Source organism: Nerophis ophidion, linkage group LG10, assembly GCF_033978795.1.
Source record: "Nerophis ophidion isolate RoL-2023_Sa linkage group LG10, RoL_Noph_v1.0, whole genome shotgun sequence".
NCBI classification, from domain to species: Eukaryota; Metazoa; Chordata; class Actinopteri; order Syngnathiformes; family Syngnathidae; genus Nerophis; species Nerophis ophidion.
Genome location: NC_084620.1, coordinates 68387291 through 68405417, shown reverse-complemented (window position 1 = coordinate 68405417; position 18127 = coordinate 68387291). Strand labels below are relative to the sequence as shown.

General features: G+C 45.4%; 1 protein-coding gene across 5 annotated transcripts in view; it reads right to left on the bottom strand.

Moving 5' to 3' along the window:
- Positions 1-5698: 5698 nt before the first annotated feature.
- strip2 (striatin interacting protein 2) overlaps positions 5699-18127 on the bottom strand; it is an 88042-nt gene continuing 75613 nt past the window's right edge. For 2 of the 5 annotated variants that reach the window (XM_061914541.1, XM_061914542.1), the window contains 2 exons: positions 14318-14522; positions 8301-8719 (listed from right to left, as the gene is read on the bottom strand). In XM_061914541.1, coding sequence (XP_061770525.1) covers positions 8469-8719; positions 14318-14522 — 456 coding nt within the window. In that variant the 3' untranslated portion in view covers positions 8301-8468. Of the gene's footprint in view, positions 8720-14317; positions 14523-17662; positions 17884-18127 lie in introns of those variants that run through there. The other 3 variants (XM_061914545.1, XM_061914543.1, XM_061914544.1) reach the window with 3 other exon arrangements.

Sequence of the window (18127 nt, the reverse complement as noted above, 5' to 3'; positions counted from 1 at the left end):
TGAGGTGGCGACTTGTCCAGGGTGTACCCCGCCTTCTGCCCGATTGTAGCTGAGATAGGCGCCAGCGCCCCCCGCGACCCCGAAAGGGAATAAGCGGTAGAAAATGGATGGATGGATGACTGCAAGCTAATCGATGTTAACATGCTATTTAGGCTAGCTGTATGTATATATTGCATCATTATGCCTCATTTGTAGCTATATTTGCATCCAGCCTTTCCCTCCACCCACATTTAATGCCAAACAAACACATACCAATCGTTGGTTAGAAAGCAATCGCCGAATTCGTCCGCGCTTCCTCCCGTGCCGCTGTCTGTCGTGATATGGCTCAAAAGCGTCTGTTTCTTCTTTAATTTCGTTACCTGCCTCCATACTCCAACCATCCGTTTAAATACACGCGTAATCTGTTGAATCGCTTACGCCGCTGAAATCCGAGTCTGAATCCGAGATAATATCGCTATATATTTCTGTGCTATCCGCCATGGTTGTTTCTGGTGGCTTCACGCAGTGACGTCACAGGACAATAGACGGGTGGATATAGCGATGGTGTAAATCAGGCACTTTCAAGCCGTTTTTCGGGATATTGCGTGACGGGGAAAATTTTGAGAAAAACTTCGAAAAATAAAATAAGCCACTGGGAACTGCTTTTTATTGGTTTTAACCCTTCAGGAATTGTGATAATGTTGCCCTTTAACTTCCTTGAGGCCTATTTTTGCACTGCTTTCCAAAATCTACACTATGGAATTGATCAAATGTCCTCCCGACAAAACTGACGAGATCTTCTTAACGAGAACCCCTCCCTCATTTGAGGTCCTCTCCAAGGTTTCTCATAGTCAGCATTGTCACTGGCGTCCCACTGGGTGTGAATTCTCCCTGCCCACTGGGTGTGAGTTTTCCTTGCCCTTTTGTGGGTTCTTCCGAGGATGTCGTAGTCGTAATGGTTTGTGCAGTCCTTTGAGACATTTGTGATTTAGGGCTATATAAATAAACATTGATTGATTGAGAAGAGGCAACCTGCCTGTCCAGGCGGAACGTTTGTTGCCGGACACATGGTGGACTCTTGGGAGAAGCGGAGTGCCGTGTGTCTAGCAATTCTTTCACTCGCGGACGTTGAAGACATCTACCTATTCGGAATCACGACAAGAGGAAATTTTCTGCTTGGCGTATCGACAAATTGGAAGATGCTGGCAGTCGTTCAAGGCACCCTAAAGCTGCCACAAATGATTTAAGAATGAACCGAGCTGTGGGCACTCATATTTTTATAGTTTATGGCCTAAACTGGATATCGGATAACATCTCGGAGAAAAGGTCTAATTTGCAAGGCGACGTTATGATGAATTTGAGAACCAAGAATGGAGTGAATGGAGTGAAACGTTTGAATTCCATTCTAATATGGATTGTTTTCCCTGCTGCAACGACTTCGTAAGGTTGCTACCACGGGACTCCAATAGAGGACAGCGCCTGGAAGAAGCTCCAAATTACTTGCCCGAATTTCATGGACACACACCTGTTGTTTGTTGACTTTTGTTGGACTGTCTGGCTGTGTTATAGCAAGAACCATGTTTACCCTTTTCTCTACCTTTCTTACGGGGCGCCGCCCTGGTGGCGACTCATTAGTCTTCCAGTGCTGTCTACCCCATATACTGTATTGGACGGGTTGTACTGAAAACTACATGTCGTTGTCCTTTTGAAGTGCAATGATGATCAAGTTCCATTCCATTCTGTGGTAAGTTGGGTATGTTAAAGCCCTTAAAGGGCCAATTTGGTTGCTTAAATCTTAACATTTGTATTAATCATAGTGTGTTTGATTATTAAAAGATATGAAGAATATCAAACTGGCCCCCCACACTTTAATTGTTCTACAAACCCCGTTTCCATATGACTTGGGAAATTGTGTTAGATGTAAATATAAACAGAATACAATGATTTGCAAATCATTTTCAACCCATATTCAGTTGAATATGCTACAAAGACAACATATTTGATGTTCAAACTGATAAACATTTTTTTTTGCAAATAATCATTAACTTTAGAATTTGATGCCAGCAACATGTGACAAAGAAGTTGGGAAAGGTGGCAATAAATACTGATTAAGTTGAGGAATGCTCATCAAACACTTATTTGGAACATCCCCCAGGTGTGCAGGCTAATTGGGAACAGGTGGGTGCAATGATTGGATATAAAAGCAGCTTCCATGAAATGCTAAGTAATTCACAAACAAGGATGGGGCGAGGGTCATCACTTTGTAAGCAAATTGTCGAACAGTTTTAGAACATTTCTCAACGAGCTATTGCAAGGAATTTAGGGATTTTACCATCGACGGTCCGTAAAATCATCAAAAGGTTCAGAGAATCTGGAGAAATCCCTGCACGTAAGCGATGATATTACGGACCTTTGATCCCTCATGCATTACTGCATCAAAAACCGACATCCGAGTGTAAAGGATATCACAACATGGGCTCAGGAACACTTCATAAAACCACTGTCAGAAACTACAGTTGGTCGCTACATCTGTAAGTGCAAGTTAAAACTCTGCTATGCAAAGCAAAACCCATTTATCAACAACACCCTGAAACGCCGCTGGCTTCACTGGGCCCGAGCTCATCTAAGATGGACTGATGCAAAGTGGAAAAGTGTTTTGTGGTCTAACGAGTCCACATTTCAAATTATATTTGGAAACAGAGGACCTGGTGTCCTCTGGAACAAAGAGGGAAATAACCATCCGGATTGTTAAAGGCTCCTCTCTGAGCTGCAACCTTATCGTGGTAGAGGAGTTTGCGTGTCCCAATGATCCTAGGAGCTATGTTGTCCGGGGGCATAAAGCCCCCTGGTAGGGTCTCCCAAGGCAAACAGGTTCTAGGTGAGGGACCAGACAAAGAGCAGCTCGAAGACCTTTATGAAGATGAAAAACCATGGACCCAGATTTCCCTCGCCCGGACGCGGGTCACCGGGGCCCCCCTCTGGAGCCAGGCCCGGAGGTGGGGCACGATGGCGAGCGCCTGGTGGCCGGGCCTGTTCCCATGGGGCCCGGCCGGGCACAGCCCGAAGAGGCAACGTGGGTCACCCCTCCAATGGGCTCACCACCCATAGCAGGGGCCATAGAGGTCGGGTGCATTGTGAGCTGGGCGACAGCCGAAGGCAGGGCACTTGGCGGTCCGATCCTCGGCTACAGAAGCTAGCTCTTGGGACGTGGAACGTCACGTCACTGGGGGGGAAGGAGCCTGAGCTAGTGCGCGAAGTCGAGAAATTCCGGCTGGATATAGTTGGACTCACTTCGACGCACAGCAAGGGCTCTGGAACCACTTCTCTCGAGAGGGATTGGACCCTCTTCCACTCTGGCGTTGCCGGCAGTGAGAGGCGACGGGCTGGGGTGGCAATTCTTGTTTCCCCCCGGCTCAAAGCCTGTACGTTGGAGTTCAACCCGGTGGACGAAAGGGTAGCCTCCCTCCGCCTTCGGGTGGGGGGACGGGTCCTGACTGTTGTTTGTGCTTATGCACCAAACAGCAGTTCAGAGTACCCACCCTTTTTGGGAACACTCGAGGGAGTACTGGAAAGTGCTCCCCCGGGTGATTCCCTTGTCCTACTGGGAGACTTCAACGCTCACGTTGGCAACGACAGTGAAACCTGGAGAGGCGTGATTGGGAAGAATGGCCGCCCGGATCTGAACCCGAGTGGTGTTTTGTTATTGGACTTTTGTGCTCGTCACAGTTTGTCGATAACAAACACCATGTTCAAACATAAGGGTGTCCATATGTGCACTTGGCACCAGGACACCCTAGGCCGCAGTTCCATGATCGACTTTGTAGTTGTGTCATCGGATTTGCGGCCTCATGTTTTGGACACTCGGGTGAAGAGAGGGGCGGAGCTTTCTACCGATCACCACCTGGTGGTGAGTTGGCTGCGATGGTGGGGGAGGATGCCGGACAGACCTGGGAGGCCCAAACGCATTGTGAGGGTCTGCTGGGAACGTCTGGCAGAGTCTCCTGTCAGACAAAGTTTCAATTCCCACCTCCGGAAGAACTTTGAACATGTCACGAGGGAGGTGCTGGACATTGAGTCCGAGTGGACCATGTTCCGCACCTCTATTGTCGAGGCGGCAGATCGGAGCTGTGGCCGCAAGGTAGTTGGTGCCTGTCGGGGCGGCAATCCTAAAACCCCTTGGTGGACACCAGCGGTGAGGGATGCCGTCAAGCTGAAGAAGGAGTCCTATCGGGTCCTTTTGGCTCATAGGACTCCGGAGGCAGTGGACAGGTACCGACAGGCCAAGCGGTGTGCAGCTTCAGCGGTCGCGGAGGCAAAAACTCGGACATGGGAAGAGTTCGGGGAAGCCATGGAAAACGACTTCCGGACGGCTTCGAAGCGATTCTGGACCACCGTCCGCCGCCTCAGGAAGGGGAAGCAGTGCACTATCAACACCGTGTATGGTGCGGATGGTGTTCTGCTGACCTCGACTGCGGATGTTGTGGATAGGTGGAAGGAATACTTCGAAGACCTCCTCAATCCCACCAACACGTCTTCCTATGAGGAAGCAGTGCCTGGGGAATCTGTGGTGGACTCTCCTATTTCTGGGGCTGATGTCGCTGAGGTAGTTAAAAAGCTCCTCGGTGGCAAGGCCCCAGGGGTGGACGAGATCCGCCCGGAGTTCCTTAAGGCTCTGGATGCTGTGGGGCTGTCTTGGTTGACAAGACTTTGCAGCATCGCGTGGACATCGGGGGCGGTACCTCTGGATTGGCAGACCGGGGTGGTGGTTCCTCTCTTTAAGAAGGGGGGCCGGAGGGTGTGTTCCAACAATCGTGGGATCACACTCCTCAGCCTTCCCGGTAAGGTTTATTCAGGTGTACTGGAGAGGAGGCTACGTCGGATAGTCGAACCTCGGATTCAGGAGGAACAGTGTGGTTTTCGTCCTGGTCGTGGAACTGTGGACCAGCTCTATACTCTCGGCAGGGTTCTTGAGGGTGCATGGGAGTTTGCCCAACCAGTCTACATGTGCTTTGTGGACTTGGAGAAGGCATTCGACCGTGTCCCTCGGGAAGTCCTGTGGGGAGTGCTCAGAGAGTATGGGGTATCGGACTGTCTTATTGTGGCGGTCCGTTCCCTGTACGATCAGTGCCAGAGCTTGGTTCGCATTGCCGGCAGTAAGTCGAACACATTTCCAGTGAGGGTTGGACTCCGCCAAGGCTGTCCTTTGTCACCGATTCTGTTCATAACTTTTATGGACAGAATTTCTAGGCGCAGTCAAGGTGTTGAGGGGTTCCGGTTTGGTAACCGCAGGATTAGGTCTCTGCTTTTTGCAGATGATGTGGTCCTGATGGCTTCATCTGACCGGGATCTTCAGCTCTCGCTGGATCGGTTCGCAGCCGAGTGTGAAGCGACCGGAATGAGAATCAGCACCTCCAAATCCGAGTCCATGGTTCTCGCCCGGAAAAGGGTGGAGTGCCATCTCCGGGTTGGGGAGGAGACCCTGCCCCAAGTGGAGGAGTTCAAGTACCTAGGAGTCTTGTTCACGAGTGAGGGAAGAGTGGATCGTGAGATCGACAGGCGGATCGGTGCGGCGTCTTCAGTAATGCGGACGTTGTACCGATCCGTTGTGGTGAAGAAGGAGCTGAGCCGGAAGGCAAAGCTCTCAATTTACCGGTCGATCTACGTTCCCATCCTCACCTATGGTCATGAGCTTTGGGTCATGACCGAAAGGATAAGATCACGGGTACAAGCGGCCGAAATGAGTTTCCTCCGCCGTGTGGCGGGGCTCTCCCTTAGAGATAGGGTGAGAAGCTCTGCCATCCGGGAGGAACTCAAAGTAAAGCCGCTGCTCCTCCACATCGAGAGGAGCCAGATGAGGTGGTTCGGGCATCTGGTCAGGATGCCACCCGAACGCCTCCCTAGGGAGGTGTTTAGGGCACGTCCAACCGGTAGGAGGCCACGGGGAAGACCCAGGACACGTTGGGAAGACTATGTCTCCCGGCTGGCCTGGGAACGCCTCGGGATCCCGCGGGAAGAGCTAGACGAAGTGGCTGGGGAGAGGGAAGTCTGGGTTTCCCTGCTTAGGCTGTTGCCCCCGCGACCCGACCTCGGATAAGCGGAAGATGATGGATGGATGGATGGATGGATTGTTAAAGGCGCAAAGTTGAAAAGCCAGCATCTGTGATGGTATGGGGGTGTATTAGTGCCCAAGGCATGGGTAACTTACACATCTGTGAAGGCACCATTAATGCTGAAAGGTCCATACAGGTTTTGGAGCAACATATGTTGTCATCCAAGCAACGTTATCATGGACGCCCCTGCTTATTCCAGCAAGACAATGCCAAGCCACGTGGTACAACAGCGTGCCTTCGTAGTAAAAGAGAGTGGGTACTTTCCTGGCCCGCCTGCAGTCCAGACCTGTCTCCCATCAAAAATGTGTGGCGCATTATGAAGCGTAAAATACGACAGAGGAGACAGCGGACTGTTGAACGACTGAAGCGCTACATAAAACAAGAATGGGAAAGAATTCCACTTTCAAAGCTTCAACAAATAGTTTCCTCAGTTCCCAAACGTTTATTGAGTGTTGTTAAAAGAAAAGGTGATGTAACACAGTGGTGAACATGCCCTTTCCCAACTACTTTGGCACGTGTTGCAGCCATGAAATTCTAAGTTAATTATTTGCAAAAAAAAAAAATAAAGTTTATGAGTTTGAACATCAAATATCTTGTCTTTGTAGTGCATTCAACTGAATATGGGTTGAAAAGATTTTGTAAATCATTGTATTCTGTTTATATTTACATCTAACACAATTTCCCAACTCATGGAAACGGGGTTTGTATATGTGGCCCTTAGTGGAAAAAATGTGGCCCTCCTCGATGTAGAAAATTAATTCTATTTACCTTCTACAGCTGATGTCTTGTTTTGGCAACACATTCAATCCCTTCAAACTTATTTGGACTGTCAAAAGGCTTTTCTCCACCCTAAAAAACATATATTTTTAAACTCCCACAATCAACCAACCAACAAGCTGTGTGGGTTAAATATAGAGAAAAATGATAAAGACAAAAAGTATGAGATAATGTCCAGTTTTTAGACTGGAGACACGCACTGTCGTAGGCATACAGTGGGGCAAAAAAAGTATTTGGTCAGCCACCGATTGTGCAAGTTCTCCCACTTAAAATGATGACAGAGGTCTGTAATTTTCATCATAGGTACACTTCAACTGTGAGAGACAGAATGTGGAAAAAAAATTCACATTGTAGGAATTTTAAATAATTTATTTGTAAATTACGGTGGAAAATATGTATTTGGTCAACCATTCAAAGCTCTCACTGATGGAAGGAGGTTTTGGCTCAAAATCTCACGATACATGGCCTTATTCATTCTTTCCTTAACACGGATCAATCGTCCTGTCCCCTTAGCAGAAAAACAGCCCCAAAGCATGATGTTTCCACCCCCATGCTTCACAGTAGGTGTGGTGTTCTTGGGATGCAACTCAGTATTCTTCTTCCTCCAAACACGACGAGTTGAGTTTATACCAACAAGTTCTATTTTGGTTTCATCTGACCACATGACATTCTCCCAATCCTCTGCTGTATCATCCATGTGCTCTCTGGCAAACTTCAGACGGGCCTGGACATGCACTGGCTTAAGCAGGGGGACACGTCTGGCACTGCAGGGTTTGATTCCCTGTCGGTGTAGTGTGTTACTGATTGTAACCTTTGTTACTTTGGTGCCAGCTCTCTGCAGGTCATTCACCAGGTCCCCCCGTGTGGTTTTGGGATTTTTGCTCACCGTTCTCATGATCATTTTGACCCCACGGGAGATCTTGCAAGATTATAAGTGGTCTTGTATGTCTTCCATTTTCTGATAATTGCTTCCACAGTTGATTTTTTCACACCAAGCTGCTTGCCTATTGTAGATTCACTCTTCCCAGTCTGGTGCAGGTCTACAATTCTTTTCCTGGTGTCCTTTGACAGCTCTTTGGTCTTGGCCATAGTGGAGTTTGGAGTCTGACTGTTTGAGGCTGTAGACAGGTTTCTTTTCTACAGATAACGAGTTCAAACAAGTTCCATTAATACAGGTAACGAGTGGAGGACCGAAGAGCTTCTTAAAGAAGAAGTTACAGGTCTGTGAGAGCCAGAGATCTTCCTTGTTTGAAGTGACCAAATACTTATTTTCCACCATAATTTACAAATAAAATGTTTAAAATTCCTACAATGTGAATTCCTGGATTTTTTTTTTCACATTCTGTCTCTCACAGTTGAAGTGTACCTATGATGAAAATTACAGACCTCTGTCATCATTTTAAGTGGGACAACTTGCACAATCGCTGGCTGACTAAATACTTTTTCGCCCCACTATAAGTCCAACCAGCGTGGTAAAAAGAGACTGCATAAGAAGAGTGCCGGTGCAGTTCAAGTTGTTAATACCAGATGTTTCTAAAGAACCGCTACCTCAGTTCATGGCGGCCTCGACAGCAGCCATCTTTTCTTCCCCGCACCCTGGCATCACTGCTCCTGCAGGAGTCCCTCCCACTCGATGGGCTGCGAGAAGACCTCCCTCTCCAGCCACATCTCGTAGCTGTAGTGGAAGTCCTCGGGCAGCTCCACGCGCTGGCCCAGCACGCTCTGCAGGCAGTTGTCCACGGGCGCAAAGTCGCCGTTCTTGTTCTTGTCGTACCGCCGGCTGTTGAACTTTTCGATGCCCTCGCGCAAGGCGCACTCCTCCGCTTGGAAGTCCCACGGCCGTGCGTCGATATCTGGAGAAAACAAAAATAAAATGTCAAATTTCTACAGATACATTTTTTTGTTCACCTCGTTTCACGGCTTCTATTGGTCTTCCTTGGCAATGTGACAGATCGCTTGCTCTGCCGGGAGGGATGCTGACCCTGAAATGTCCCCTACCCTTGTTCCTATGGCAACAGCATCCTGACTGTTCATTAGAGGAGGGGGCTGTAGGGAGTGTTCACACATTAACATCAGGCACTGTCATTTACACAATTAGTCTTTATTAACCCTTAAAGTCATGTCAACACACGTCTGTGTTTCTCTTAAAGCAGGGGTGTCCAAACTTTTTCCACAGAGGGCCGCACACGGAAAAATTTAAGCATGCGGGGACCATTTTGATATTTTTCATTTTCAAACCATAACAAAATATATGGATTTTTTTTTATGCTTAAGGCTCCTGGGGAGCATAGAGGGTCTGTCACTAAAATATTAAAAATAAGTCAAATTATTATATTGTTTTTTATTTAATGCTTACAGTAAATCTCTATATCAACTTGAGGTTGATATAAAGTAAAACAAATAAGGTTTTATGCCTTTTCTGTCCAAGACAACTTTGTTTTTCATGGTAAAACTGAAATATGCAGTATTTGGATGGATGGATGGATGGATGGATGGATGGATGGATGGATGGATGGATGGATGGATGGATGGATAGCTAGATAGCTAGATAGCTAGATAGCTAGATAGCTAGATAGCTAGATAGCTAGATAGATAGATAGATAGATAGATAGATAGATAGATAGATAGATAGATAGATAGATAGATAGATAGATAGATAGATAGATGGATGGATGGATGGATAGATAGTATTTTATTGATTCCTTCAGGAGAGTTCCTTTATTTAGCAATCAAAGCCCTCAAAGATCAATAATGCAGGACACCATTGATTTTAATTATTTAATATTTTTGAGTAATCACAGTGAAAAGTTAAATAAAATCCTACTAAATATATTTGAGATCCGAAAGGTTCCCCACTCATAAATTGATGCATTTTTCTTAGTTTTGTTTTTTTACTTTTAACACTTAAATTTCAAGATCAACTTCCGATACATCTGTCGATTTTAAGTTTGAACTATTATTTTGTTTGTTTTATGCTCTTTTGTCAAAACTTTGATGTTTTTATATGGCAACCACACAACATATGCAATATTTTTTCCACATAAAACATTTTAAAGTGATAATTTTTAAGTAATGATTCTTTATAACAGGTTTTTCTGTCCTTTTTTGTTTTTTTGAGCGATTGAAAAAAAAGAAAATAAAGACAAAAGGAAAAAAAAACTGCCTGCATGGCAGCTTTGTGTCAACATTGCCACTTTTTCTCATTAGATTTAACCTCATTCCAGTTTTTTAAAATGTTTTTTTTAAATTTTTGCAATGGTATAAATTTTGTAATTTTTGCAGAATGTGTGACGGGCCGGTAAACGATTAGCTGCGGGCCGCAAATGGCCCCCGGGCCACACTTTTGGTACTTACTGAAAAAGCCTCGCCTTTATCGGAAGTCGCAGACGATGACGTCGCAAGTGTGGGGACTCCTCATACATTCACATTGATTTAAATGGGAGCCTTCAACAAAAACAGTTATTCAGACCGAGAAAACGACAATTTCCCCATTAATTTGAGCGAGGATAAAAGATTCGTGTTTGAGGAATATCGATAGCGACGGACTAGAAAAAAAACAAAAAATGCTACAGCATTGGGACGTATTCTGATGTTTTTAAACACATTTACTAGGATAATTCTGGGAAATCCCTTATATTTCTATTGTGTTGCTAGTGTTTTAGTGAGTTTAAATAGTACCTGATAGTCGGAAGTGTTTGTCCACGGCCGGGTGTTGACGCACAGTGTCTCAGGGGAGTCGACGGCAGTTATGGACGGCACAAGCTCAGCTTTTATCCGGTAAGAACTGACTTTTTAACCACAAATTTTCTCACCGAAACCTGCTGGTTGACATGTGGTCGGGAACCATGTTCGCTTGACCGCGCTGTGATCCATAGTAAATTTTCACCTCTGTGAATTTTAAACAAGGAATCACCGTGTGTTTGTGTGGCTAAAGGATAAAGCTTCCCAACTCCATCTTTCTACTGTGACTTCTCCAAAAATAATTGAACAAATTGCAAAAGATTCAGCAACACAGATGTCCAAAATACTGTGTAATTATGCCATTAAAGCAGACGACTTTTACCTGTGTGTGTGGGTAGCGCTCATACTTCCTAAAACCGGGAAATTTAAAATTGTAATTTAGTAAACTAAAGTGGCCGTATTGGCATGTGTTGCAATGTTAATATTTCATCATTGATATATAAACTATCAGACTGCGTGGTTGCTAGTAGTGGCTTTCAGTAGGACTTTAAAGTGTCTGTGTCCCAAATGTTTAAAGAGGTGCAAATTATTATACAATATAACATTTTGAGGAGTTGATATTTCTGTCATAAGAAATCTGTACACTGCAGAAAAAAATCAGAATGCACAAAAATAAATGTTGTGGCCTAACAAAACAATAATAAACAATACTATTTTTAATTGGAAAAAACTGTGGCCCTCACTGGATCGGTTCGCAGCCGAGTGTGAAGCGGCCGGAATGAGAATCAGCACCTCCAAATCCGAGTCCATGGTTCTCTCCCGGAAAAGGGTGGAATGCCATCTCCGAGTTGGGGAGGAGACCCTGTCCCAAGTGGAGGAGTTCAAGTACCTAGGAGTCTTGTTCACGAGTGGGGGAAGAGTGGATCGTGAGATCGACAGGCGGATCGGTGCGGCGTCTTCAGTAATGCGGACGTTGTACCGATCTGTTGTGGTGAAGAAGGAGCTGAGCCGGAAGGCAAAGCTCTCAATTTACCGGTCAATCTACGTTCCCATCCTCACCTATGGTCATGAGCTTTGGGTCATGACCGAAAGGATAAGATCACGGGTACAAGCGGCCCAAATGAGTTTGGGTCTCTCCCTTAGAGATAGGGTGAGAAGCTCTGCCATCCGGGAGGAACTCAAAGTAAAGCCGCTGCCCCTCCACATGGAGAGGAGCCAGATGAGGTGGTTCGGGCATCTGGTCAGGATGCCACCCGAACGTCTCCCTAGGGAGGTGTTTAGGGCACGTCCAACCGGTAGGAGGCCACGGGGACGACCCAGGACACGTTTGGAAGACTATGTCTCCCGGCTGGCCTGGGAACGCCTCGGGATCCCCCGGGAAGAGCTAGACGAAGTGGCTGGGGAGAGGGAAGTCTGGGTTTCCCTGCTTAGGCTGTTGCCCCCGCGACCCGACCTCGGATAAGCGGAAGAAGATGGATGGGTGGATAAACAACTGAATAAACATCTTTTATAAACATACTGGGCTTAAAATGGTTTAAAACCCCCCAAATACGATTCAAACCATGGGTGTCAAACTCTGGCCCGCCGTGTAATTTAATTTGGCCCTTGAGGCAATATCAAATTAACATTGCAGCTCGCCCGCCGTTACTACACAGCAGCGGTGCTGCTGTAACACCACAATTTCTCACACTTGCCAATCCTCCCGAAGTTCAGTGCCCCTCCCGAAAATCTCCCGGGGCAAGCATTCTCCCGATATTGAGGGCGTGCCTTAAAGGCACTGCCTTTAGCATTCTCTACAACCTGTCATCACGTCTGCATTTCCTCCATATGAACAGCGTGCAGGCCCAGTCGCATAATATATGCGGCTATTACACACGCATAAGTAAATGCAAGGCGTACTTGGTCAACAGCCATACAGGTCACACTGAGGGTGGCCGTATAAACAACTTTAACACTGTTACAAATATGCGCCACACTGTGAACTCACACCAAACAAGAATGGCAAACACATTTCGGGAGAACATCTGCACTGTAACATAACATAAACACAACAGAACAAATACCCCTTGCAGCACTAACTCTTTCGGGACGCTACAATATATTTTGATATTTACCTCAAAAGACTGCAAATAGAAAAGAGGCATTACATTTGTATTTAAATTGTATTTGATATGCCATTGATATTTTGTAATTATTATTATTATTTGAAACTCGATTTTGCATGTCTTTGGAAGTGGGAGGAAGCCGGAGTACCCGGAGGGAACCCACGCATTCACGGGGAGAACATGCAAACTCCACACAGAAAGATCCCGAGCCTGGATTTGAACCCAGGACTGCAGGAACTTCGTATTGTGAGGCAGACGCACTAACCCCTCTGCCGGTGGCGACTTGTCCAGGGTGTACCCTGCCTTTCGCCCGATTGTAGCTGAGATAGGCGCCAGCGCCCCCCGTGACCCCGAAAGGGAATAAGCGGTAGAAAATGGATGGATGGATTTTGCATGTCACTATAAAGTTTAATCAATCAACCAATGTTTATTTATATAGCCCCAAATCACAAATGTCTCAAAGGACTGCACAAATCATTACGACTACAACATCCTCGGAAGAACCCACAAAAGGGCAAGGAAAACTCACACCCAGTGGGCAGGGAGAATTCACATCCAGTGGGACGCCAGTGACAATGCTGACTATGAGAAACCTTGGAGAGGACCTCAGATGTGGGCAACCCCCCCCTCTAGGGGACCGAAAGCAATGGATGTCGAGCGGGTCTAACATGATACTGTGAAAGTTCAATCCATAGTGGCTCCAACACAGCCGCGAGAGTTCAGTTCAAGCGGATCCAAGACAGCAGCGAGAGTCCCGTCCACAGGAAACCATCTCAAGCGGAGGCGGATCAGCAGCGTAGAGATGTCCCCAACCGATACAGGCGAGCGGTCCATCCTGGGTCCCGAAGTTGCTATATATATAAGCCTTGCTTGTTCAATATTCAATGCAAAACTTGTTTGGGCCCCTAAACATATCCACTACAGTGGATATGTTTCTTTTACTTTTTATTCATAGCTGTATGTAGAAGTGTCTGGTTGTATCTGCTGCTTTAATGTCTTTAATGTCCTTTGTATTCTTTGATGTTTCCCTCTTACACACATGTGAGAGGGATGTGTACAAATGGCTATGAGTTGTTCTTTTCCCTTGGCCTCAGTCTGCACCCCCACTCCAGGGCCTAGGCTAAGACCGATTTTTTATTTTTTTATTTTATTTTAATCTTCTATTCCCCCCCCCCTTTGTTTACCTTTATCTCATCTTTTTTGTAAGGGGCGCTGGAAGCCGGCAGACCCGTCAGCGATCCTGTTCTGTCTCCCTGTAATGTTTGTCTGATCTTGAATGGGATTGTGCTGAAAACTGTAATTTTCCTGAAGGAACTCTCCTGACGGAATAAATAAAGTACTATCTAATCTAATCTAATCTAATTAAAAGGTTAATTTGTTCAACCTTGGCCCGCGGCTTTGTTCCGTTTTAAATTTTGGCCCACTCTGTATTTGAGTTTGACACCCCTGATCTAAGCAGTATTTGCTATGTTTATTCCTATTTTTCTTCTTGATTACTGTATTTCTCGTATTAGATACAAATAATTGATATTTAGTATATTTCACTGCAGTTTTTGGGAAGCTGACATTTGTTGTCAATAGGGACACATGAGTGAAGATATTTAAAAAACCTCATGAGTCCCAAATAAAGCAAACTTGGCTGACTGCGTGGGGAAAGTACATTACCATTCCCGTAGGCCCAGTCGTCATTGAGTCTGTGGCGGACCTTCTGGTAGATGGCCGACATGGTCTTCATGTTGCTCTTCCTCCACTGGCGGCCCAGGTACTTTGTTTGGATCTTCAGCAGTTTCAGCACATACAGTTGCATCATGGCCTGTTTGACTTTGAGCGCTCTCTTCAGGATGGGGGCCGACTTGAAAACCACCAACATCTGACGAGGGAAAGACAACAAGGAGCTGATGGTTTCTGGACGGTGTGGCAAAATTTATATTTTAGTAATCTTTTGTCTAAGAATTTTAGTTTAAGTAACAGCCCTTGTCTATCCGTGGTAACTTTTTGTCACTGCGTCGGACTGTTTTTTTTGTCAAAGAAAGACACTTTTATAGTTCTGGTAAATTGCTGAAGTCCAGTGGAGATGTCGCCAACCCCCCCACCTTCTAAGAGTATGAGACACAGACTGTTGTGATGTTCGAAGATCACTAATTTGGATTTGATTTGTCCTTTAAAGGGTTGTGGATGGCTGAGTAGCACTCAATAGCAGCAGCCGGCCTCCTCAAACTCACCCCTCCCTCTGTTGCAAGTTGGTGTGATATATGTATTATGTTTAATGTGTGCCATGCTATGTGAAGTTTTTTTCCTTGGACTCAGTCTGGACCCCTCCTGAGGGTCTAGCCTTAGACCAGGGGCGCTCACACTTTTTCTGCAGGCGAGCTACTTTTCAATTGACCAAGTCGAGGAGATCTACCTCATTTATATATATCATTTATATTTATTTATTTATGAAAGAGACATTTTTGTTCACAAGTTAATAGTGTTTAATGATAATACAAGCATGTGTAACACACATGTGAAGTGAATTTTGAAGTGAATTATATTTATATAGCCCTTTTCTCTAGTGACTCAAAGCGCTTTACATAGTGAAACCCAATATCTAAGTTACATTTAAACCAGTGTGGGTGTCACTGGGAGCAGGTGGGTAAAGTGTCTTGCCCAAGGACACAACGGCAGTGACTAGGATGGCGGAAGCGGGAATCGAACCTTCAACCCTCAAGTTGCTGGCACGGCCGCTCTACCAACCGAGCTATACCGCCACATAGATTCCTTTGTTTCATGAAAACAAGAATATAAGTTGGTGTATTACCTGATTCTGATGACTTGCATTGATTGGAATTAGACCGTGGTGCTGATAACGTCCGCATTTTCAAATGGAGGAGAAAAAAAGTCCTCCTTTCTGTCCAATACCACATGAAAGTGGTTGGATTTGGCATCTCATTTGTCCAACTTGCATACTCGTTTTTAAACACTTTGTTATGAGAGTAGCATATGTGTGTGGCCCTTTAATGTCTGGCAGCAGGTGAGTGACGTCAGTGAGTGTGCGGGTGGGCAAGCAAGTGAGAAAGCGGTCGCTGAGGGCGGGGGAGAAATACATTGGCATCAACCTCCGTAGCTTGCTAGCTTGTGCACGCTAGCTTTCTGAGACTCTTATTTTGTTAGCACAGGCAGGATGAAACAGGTCTTTTATGGTGAAGACAGGAACTGTGCAGTCGGTCTTTAGAGTTTTGACAGTAGGTACGACCCAAGAGTCAGTTGAAATAAAATGTGTTTCTCTCCGTCCTGTAAGTGTTTTTTTTCTTAAATATGAGCTCGCAGCAGCCAGCGTCATCTCACAAGATCCTCGGGTGCCGAGAATGTCAAACAGCTGACGAAAGTGAAGTCTTGGTATGATTGATGATTGCTCATTTTTATGTCTATTTTTTAATGCCTGGCTTGAGATCGACTGACACACCCTCCGAGATCGACCAGTCGATCGCGATCGACGTAATGGGCACCCCTACCTTAGACTGATATTTTTTTTACCCCCCCCCCCCTCCCCCAATGTCACCCTTTTCTCACCTTTTTAAAGGGGAACATCATCACCAAACCTATGTAAGCGTCAATATATACCTTGATGTTGCAGAAAAAAGACCATGTATTTTTTTAACCGATTTCCGAACTCTAAACGGGTGAATTTTGGCGAATTAAACACCTTTCTGTTTATTAGTCTTGTAGCGATGACGTCAGAATGTGACGTCACCGAGGTAATACAGCCGCCATTTTCATTTTCAAAACATTACAAACACCGGGTCTCAGCTCTGTTATTTTCCGTTTTTTCGACTATTTTTTGGAACCTTGGAGACATCATGCCTCGTCGGTGTGTTGTCGGAGGGTGTAACAACACTAGCAGGGAGGGATTCAAGTTGCACCACTGGCAAGAAATCTTCCGCCAGACCCCCATTGAATGTGCCAGAGTGTCTGCACATTTGACCGGTGATGCTAAGACAGACATGGCACAGAGATGTATGGATAACCTGCAGATGCATTTGCAACGATTAAGTCAACGAAATCACAAAGGTGAGTTTTGTTGATGTTGTTGACTTATGTGCTAATCAGACATATTTGGTCGCAGCATGACTGCCAGCTAATCGATGCTAACATGCTACGCTAATTGATGCTAACATACTATTTATGCTAGCTGTATGTACATTTGAAACTAGATACCCACATTTAGTGCAAAACAAACACTTACCAATCGACATATTTAAGTTGCTCCAGTGTCACAAGATGCGAAAGTCCTGATCGTTTGGTCCGCACATTTTACCGGCGATGCTAATAAGGCAGCCATGCTATAGGCCACTTCATTAGGTACACCCATGCAATGGCCGTATAGCGTCAATAGCTATTCGCTCAATAGCTTCAGTTTCTTCAATTTTGTTTTCGCTATCTGCCTCCATACTCCGACCATCTGTTTCAATACATGCGTAATCTGTTGAATCGCTTAAACCGCTAAAATCCGACTCTGAATCCGAGCTAATGTCGCTATATCTTGCTGTGGTAACCGACATGTTGTTTGTATTGGCAGCCCTGTATGACGTCACAGGGAAATAGACAGTCGCATCGCAAATAGCGAAAATCAAGAACTTTAAAGCTTTTTTAGGGATATTCCGGGAGGTGTAAAATTTTGAAAAAAACTTCGAAAAATAAAACAAGCCACTGGGAACTGATTTTTATTGTTTTCAACCCTTTTGAAATTGTGATAATGTTCCCCTCTAAGGAGCGCCGTATGTGGCTGATCCGTTGGGGTCTCGTCTTGTCCCCCCCTGTAACGTATGTCTGCTCTTAGCGGGACTGTGCCGAAAATGAAATTTCAGTTCTTATGCGATGAGGTGGCGACTTGTCCAGGGTGGACAAGGGCCGATTGTAGCTGAGATAGGCGCCAGCGCCCCCCGCGACCCCGAAAGGGAATAAGCGGTAGAAAATGGATGGATGGATGTGTCTTGTACATGTTGGATTGGACAAAAAAAGGATTGTCAATGTCAATGTCGATATTCTTGGAATTGGTTTATTGTGTGATTGCTACTGCCTTTTCCATGTTTAACCCCAACAATTCCTGATGTTACTAATATCACAACCAGATAAGAGTCTGTTTTGCTCATCCTTCCCCCTCGCAGGATGGGACACTTCGCCCAACCTCTCCTCTTAATCCTCTCATTCCAATGAACCAGGGGTATCCAAAGTGCGGGCCGCCACACATTCTGCAAAAATTGCAAAATTGATAGTATTGCAAAAATTAATAAAAAAAAAAAAAAAAAAAAGTGGAATGAGGTGAAATTTAATGAGGAAAAGTGACAATGTTGACACAAAGCTGCCATGCAGGCAGTTTTTTTTTTCCTTTTGTCTTTATTTTCTTTTTTTTCCATTGATAAAAAAAAGGACAACAAAATCTATGTTATAATGAATTATTACTTAAAAATTATCACTTGAAAATGTTTTATGTGG